Below are 6,516 nucleotides of genomic sequence, written 5' to 3' on the forward strand. Positions count from 1 at the left end.
AAAAACAGTTAAAGTCTCCCTTTATTGTCCCCTCCTTACCAGACATGACCACTTTTCTAAATGTGATTTTCATTCCTTTGTATTTCTTGACTTTAACTACATATAAATATATACCTAAGCAATACACAGCATTGTTTTACATGCTTTAATTGTACATATATGAATCGTCATACTATTTCTTCTACATCTTCCCCTTTTTGTCCCATCGTATTTCTTAGCTCAGGCTTGTTTTATTGGCATACAATATTCCATCCTACTAACATCCGGTAATGTATTTATTTCCTTAAGGATGGACGTTTCTAATTTTTTGCTTCTACCCACAGTGCTATTATATACATCCTTGCCCACACATCAGAGTTTCTACAGGAGATATACATAATAGAGGAATGCTGGGGTTTCGTATTTGGAAAATCTTCAGTTTTACTAGATTTCGCGAAATTGTTTTCCAAAGTAGTTTTAACATTTGCACAACTACCAAAAGGTATGTTCAGACGCGTAAGGAAAAAAAAATTTTTTAAGGCATACAAACTAGATAGTACGTTCACTCCATCATAGCTCGACTTTTGTGCCCACGCGATCATTTCTGCAAACACACACCAGCTACGTGCACTTTAAAAAGCACTGACGCCCGAGGATCAGCCGCTGTCTCACGCTAGGAGAGACAGACACACGTCCGCTTCCGGCGAATGCAGTGACGCGAGGAAGCACGTCAGCACGCTCGGGACGCCGGCGTCCTATTGGACGCTCTTGAAGGCCCCTCTCCAGGCTGTCTGACACGAAACAAATGTCAGCTTGTGTTGGCTGATTGCCTCACTTTCCCAAGAAAGGAAAATATCCTTACAGACTCTTCCTGTTCTCCGGGATAATCCTCTTCCCTAGAAAAGAGTCTCTTTCCAGCTGGCAGCGCCAGTCTCTTTCCTTCAGGCAGCGCCGTGGGCAGCCCGCAGACCCTTGTAAGGCGGGCGCTGCGGCCCCGCCTCCTTCTTTTCGGCCGGAGCCGCCATCTTCCAGGTAGGGCATACGCGTGGCTCCCGGTGCGCCGTGTTCGGCACACTTGAACCACAGCCATGTGGCTGCTGAGGTTATGCATAGGGGCTGTAGAGAGACTGTCTAATCTGTCTGGGGCCCACTGGAGTGGGAGGGTGGAACCATGTCCTGCCAGACGGCGAACAGCGTGCGCTGGGTCGGGCCTGGGCCCGGGCCGGGGCCTGAAAGCCGAACTGCGGTGTCGCGTCTCTGCAGGGGGACAGAAAGACGAGGCCGAGTCACTGGGGGTGAAGCAATTAGGGTTAATTTGGAAAAGACAGTCTTCTGTCTGCATGGTTTCAACCCCGGTGTCGCGGGTGGACCTCTCGGTTAGGCTGTGTGCTATTGCATGGTCTGATGCCTTTGGAACTTCTTTCACTGTGGTTTTTTTACCTTGTGATGTTGTCGGGTAGGGACTTATGGGGAGTAGGAATAGGTTTTAATTTTGGCCCCGGATGGCGATTGAACACAGGGAGAATAAACTTTGAGGTTACATCACCAGTATTTTCCAATAGGAGGTAGTTGTTTTGCGAACTCTAGGGCAGCATGTGTTACTTGAGTAAAGGGACTCCGGAACAGCTGCGTATCTGGTTTAGAGCTTCAAGGAATAAGTTATTTAATAAACACTTCATTGTAGTTCTTTATCTTTTTGTCCAGTTTGAGTATTAACAGCCAGCTACCAGAGTTGAACAAACTGCAGGTTGCACCCTACAGTGGATCCTAGTTGGCATAGGTTTTGGTATTGGTATAGACTATAAAGCGTCATTTCTTTCTACATTAAGAATTGTTATGAAAAACGTATTCAGTTTTACGGGTATGGGGTCTAGACGGAAAATGGTTGTTTTTTTTTTAACTCGGGAAAATGAGTCTAGTGGAGGAGTGTATATGTTACTGGTCTGCCACTTCCACAAAGTAACTCCCGAATCTGCAGAGCATCACTCCTTGTTTACAAACTTAACACAAGTTTATGAGCTTAATACAAATGCAGAAACTGTGGTAATTAGAACAAGGTACCTGATACTTAATATTTGCTTAGTTGTCTTTTTTTTTTTTTTTTTGAGACAGAGTCTCGCTATGTTGCCCGGGCTAGAGTACCGTGGTGTCAGCCTAGTTCACAGCAACCTCAAACACCTGGGCTCAAGCAATCCTTCTGTCTCAGTCTCCCAAGTAGCTGGGACTACAGGCATGTGACACCATGCCCGGCTAATTTTTTCTATATATATATTTTCAGTTGTCCAGATAACTTCTTTCTATTTTTAGTAGAGACGGGGTCTCACTCTTGCTCAGGCTGGTCTCGAACTCCTGAGCTCAAGCGATCCTCCCTCCTCGGCCTCCCAGAGTGCTAGGGATTATAGGCATGAGCCACCTTGCCCGGCCTAGTTGTCTTTTTAAAGTAAAATATTTGTCCATTGTAACAATAGTTTGGTTTTGGTGGGCTAGTTAAAACATTCTTATATCTTCTTGCCACACAAATTTTATGAATAGGGCACTTTAGTAGTCATTCTTTAAAACTAATTAAGGGAGCAATTTATGTTAGAAAGCTGAACAAGTTAGGCCTGAATGGTATATTTTGCCTTAATGGTAGGACTAATGGCCAGGAATGGCACTTTTGCCCTTGGAATTACCAGAGAGCTATCAAAATAATTGTTTGGACCTTTTGGGAAACACAGGAAATGTTCAGTTCTAAGTGCCTATAGGTGAACTTTTAAATGATAATTAGCTCCTAGTTACTATCGAACATTTTACATGTGCCAAGAATTGCTAAGTTCTTTGTAGACATTACCTCAGTTATAAAAGTGTTGACTCCATTTTACAGATGAAGATGAGAGCTTAAACGTGGATCTCCCAGCAAGTATGTCATTTAGGTCGATGATTATAAAGCCTGGGTTTCCCTCTTATCCTGTATACATCTAGTAAATAGGTTTGAAATGAGTTGAGAGATTTTTGACAGTTAAATAGATGATTCACTATCAGAAAATTTGGTTGATAAGAAAAGGGATTTAATGTACCACATAAAAATGTAAGACTGAGTTTTATTCTGTTCGCCAATAAATTGTCACCTAGTTGGTAATCCCAGTGCCCTTGGCATTCTAGACTGGGTTTTACAGATACAGTGTGGTAGAGGTCGTGTTGTATTTTTATGTTCCAATAGGAAAAGTATACCGGTTTGGATTCTCATATGCAAAAGCACTTTGGCAGTTTTGGCCACGAGCTTACTTGCTAAAATGATAGGCTTTTTGCCTTTTAAAAGAAATAATTGGTGATTCAGCTTTTTAGATTGTTCCCTAATTCTCACATTGCTACTGAAATGCAGACATTTAAAATTACTGGTTTTATGTTTAAAGGAGCAAATGGCAATTTTCAGTTGTATTTGACTGTCACACTTTCTGGTTTCAGTAATTCGCCAAAATGACGAACACAAAGGGAAAGAGGAGAGGCACGCGATACATGTTCTCTAGGCCTTTTAGAAAACATGGTAAGTAGGTCTACCCTCATTGAGAGCAAGCATGGCACACATTTGTGTTTTATTAATACATCAAGCAGAAATTTAATATAGTTTGTAACTAAATATCAGTGCAGGATTAAACTCAGGATAGAGATGTGTGATTTAGTAGAATTTGTACATTTACAAGATTTTAAAACGTACATAACTGTCAAAGGTGGTGCACGAGCTAGTTGCATTTCTTTTGCTCTAGACTTTGATACTGACTAAACCAAATTTTTTATTTTGCAGGAGTTGTTCCTTTGGCCACATACATGCGAATCTACAAGAAAGGTGATATTGTGGACATCAAGGTAAATTATAACATTGGGAAAATAACACTACAGAAGTTAGAGAAGTTGGATTTAATTTAGCATAGAAGTTCGGTGTATCCTGACACTCTAGAGCTTAATGATGATTGTCTTTTTGATTGCTCAAAGCAAAGTGAGAAACACATTTCACCGGCTCTGAAAGCTCTTGAGTTGCCATTTAAAAGAAATCTTAGGATATCTTAGTTTAATAAAAGTTTAAAAGGAAGGGGAAATGCTAATATAACATTTGTCTCCTTAACAGGGAATGGGTACTGTTCAAAAAGGCATGCCCCATAAATGTTACCATGGCAAAACTGGAAGAGTCTATAATGTTACCCAGCATGCTGTTGGAATTGTTGTAAACAAACAAGTTAAGTAAGTAATGTAGTTCTTTGTGGCTAGTTGGTATTCCCTTGTACCCCCTTTTCACTTTGCCAATTGGACTTATGTCTTTATTGGTCATTCAAGGGGGGCAAAGGAAATATCCTTTTAAAACTCAGGCAAACTGGTGTTTGTCTTGTATCCTGTCAAAGGAAACAAATGGAAATAGACTTACTACAAAGTCTTAGATAGTATGATATTAAGTAGTTTTCATATTATACGAAAGTTTAATAAGTTTAAATTTCATTGGTGATCGGGTTTTGGTTAAATTACTGTTGTTTCAAAGGGTATCACCTCATCAGAACAGAGCTTAAAAGTAGGAATGTTCTCAAGGCCTCTTCCAGTAAGATTAATAATTGATCGTTAATTAAGTAATCAAGGCACCACCTTGTTGATTTATCCAATCTGGGTAAAAGGTTCATGATTTATTTAATAAGTGATACTGCCAAAATAGTTTTTTGCATTTTTGTTATATTTTTGATGAAGTACTTAAAAGAATTTCTGCTCTCTCCAGGGGCAAGATTCTTGCCAAGAGGATTAATGTGCGTATTGAACACATTAAGCACTCTAAGAGCCGAGATAGCTTCCTGAAACGTGTGAAGGAAAATGATCAGAAAAAGAAGGAAGCCAAAGAGAAAGGTACCTGGGTTCAGCTGAAGCGCCAGGTGAGAACTTGACCTGACGGTTTCTTAATTTAACATTTTTTTTTTTTTTTTTTTATGAGGGGGTAGGGGGTTATAAGGAGGGGGGCTCAGTTGCCTGGTTTGTTTTTGTTGAGACAGAGTCTCACTTGCTGCCCTGGGTAGAGTGTGGTGGCGCCATTGTCGCTGCAACTCTCCGACTCCTGGGCTCTACAACATCCTGCCTCAGCCTCCCTGGTAGCTGGGACTGTAGGCTCATGCATCGCAGGCCTGGCTGGGTTTTTTTTCTTCCTTTTCTTTCTGGTAGAGACAGGGTCTCGCTCTTGCTAGGCTAGTCTCGAACTCCTGAGCTCAAGCAATCCTCCCGCCTTGGCCTCCCAGAGTGCTAGGATTACAGGCATGAGCCACCTTGCGCAGCCCTGACAAAAGTTTGGAAACTGTTGATCCCTCATATTTCCCCTTGTATAAATTTAAGAATTGAATATAATTTCATTGGTCTGAGAGCACTTTAAAGTTGAATTTTAATACTTTACATAATTAGTTTATTCCCTTTTTTCTTTTTCCTTTAATAGCCTGCTCCACCCAGAGAAGCACACTTTGTGAGAACTAACGGAAAGGAGCCCGAGCTGCTGGAACCTATTCCCTATGAATTCATGGCGTAATAGGTGCCTCACACTTTGTGAGAAGGAGCCTGAGGTGCTGGGACGACCTGTTCCCTGTGAATTCCTGGCGTAACAGGCATAGCACACTTTGTGAGAAGCAAAGGACAGGACCTTGAGCTGCTGGAAGCTATTCCCTGTGAATTCATGGCATAGGAGACAAAACTAATAAAAGCCGCTGGACTCTAAAAATGTTTCTCGTCATTGTGTAGAAGTGTGGTGGCCCCTTCCCCAAAGAAATATTTAAAGCAAATTTTAATTCTGTCCTAATTCATTCATTGTGTAATGTCTTTATTATACAAATTTAGTGTGTCTTGTCGGAGGGTATGAGGTGGCTTATTGTGCAACAAAAATAAGTGGAAAGGTTGTTGCATTATAGGTAAGCTTGAGGAAAGTTGGTTCTCATAATTATCATAATTTGAATGGCTAGAGTTTAAGGATCTGGAGTTTGCCTTTGAAGCCTACTACTTAAAAAGTAGATTGTTTGGAGCACCCTATTCTCTGAATTACATAGCGGTTTAGAATTGCTTTGGGCATTCATGAAACAGGGCTCAGAAAACAGTGTGATGGCATTTGTCACAGGCCATTTATCCTGTTACAACAAATGACCACAGACCTGGGTAAACAATAGAAATTATTTCTGATTTTTCTGGAGGCAAGGGACTGGCAGCTTTGGCATCTGATGAGGGCCTGGTCTGTGCTTCCAAGGTAGTTCCTAGTTACTGTATCCTCCCAAGGGAGGCTGTGACCTCCCATCCAATGCGAGCATTCATCCCTTTCCCTCAGATGGGAGGGGCCTCTGCTGGTTCCCTCCAGCTGTTTTATGAGGCACTAAACCATGAGGGTTTGGCCTTAACTTCCCCAGAAGTTCTAGCTCTTAATACCACCACAGTGGGGATTAAGTTTAAACATGAATTTTGGAGGGGACATGGTCAAACCGTAGCATTCAGTTTACTTGAAATGGAAACTTAACTTATTCAAGTGTGCTTTTTGCCCCTTTTTGAAAACCATTAACT

At 41.4% G+C, this 6,516-nt stretch overlaps 1 protein-coding gene across 1 annotated transcript; it reads left to right on the top strand.

Annotated features, from left to right (window-relative positions):
• Window positions 1–722: 722 nt before the first annotated feature.
• On the top strand, window positions 723–5,509 carry RPL21 (ribosomal protein L21). The gene is made up of 6 exons (XM_012649891.1): window positions 723–1,011; window positions 3,424–3,502; window positions 3,761–3,822; window positions 4,082–4,194; window positions 4,715–4,865; window positions 5,414–5,509. Exons 2-6 carry the CDS (start codon window positions 3,436–3,438, stop codon window positions 5,501–5,503), a joined length of 483 nt encoding a protein of 160 aa, XP_012505345.1. The 5' UTR covers window positions 723–1,011; window positions 3,424–3,435; the 3' UTR covers window positions 5,504–5,509.
• Window positions 5,510–6,516: the final 1,007 nt, after the last annotated feature.

This window comes from Propithecus coquereli, unplaced genomic scaffold, assembly GCF_000956105.1.
Source record: "Propithecus coquereli isolate 6110/MARCELLA unplaced genomic scaffold, Pcoq_1.0 Scaffold306, whole genome shotgun sequence".
NCBI lineage: Eukaryota > Metazoa > Chordata > Mammalia > Primates > Indriidae > Propithecus > Propithecus coquereli.

Excerpts from the sequence above, each read along its gene's own strand:
- RPL21 (XM_012649891.1), top strand. The coding sequence starts at position 3,436 with ATGACGAACACAAAGGGAAAGAGGAGAGGCACGCGATACATGTTCTCT. Across the intron at positions 3,503-3,760 it reads TAGGCCTTTTAGAAAACATG|GAGTTGTTCCTTTGGCCACA; the intron begins GTAAGTAGGTCT and ends TTTATTTTGCAG. Across the intron at positions 3,823-4,081 it reads GTGATATTGTGGACATCAAG|GGAATGGGTACTGTTCAAAA; the intron begins GTAAATTATAAC and ends TCTCCTTAACAG.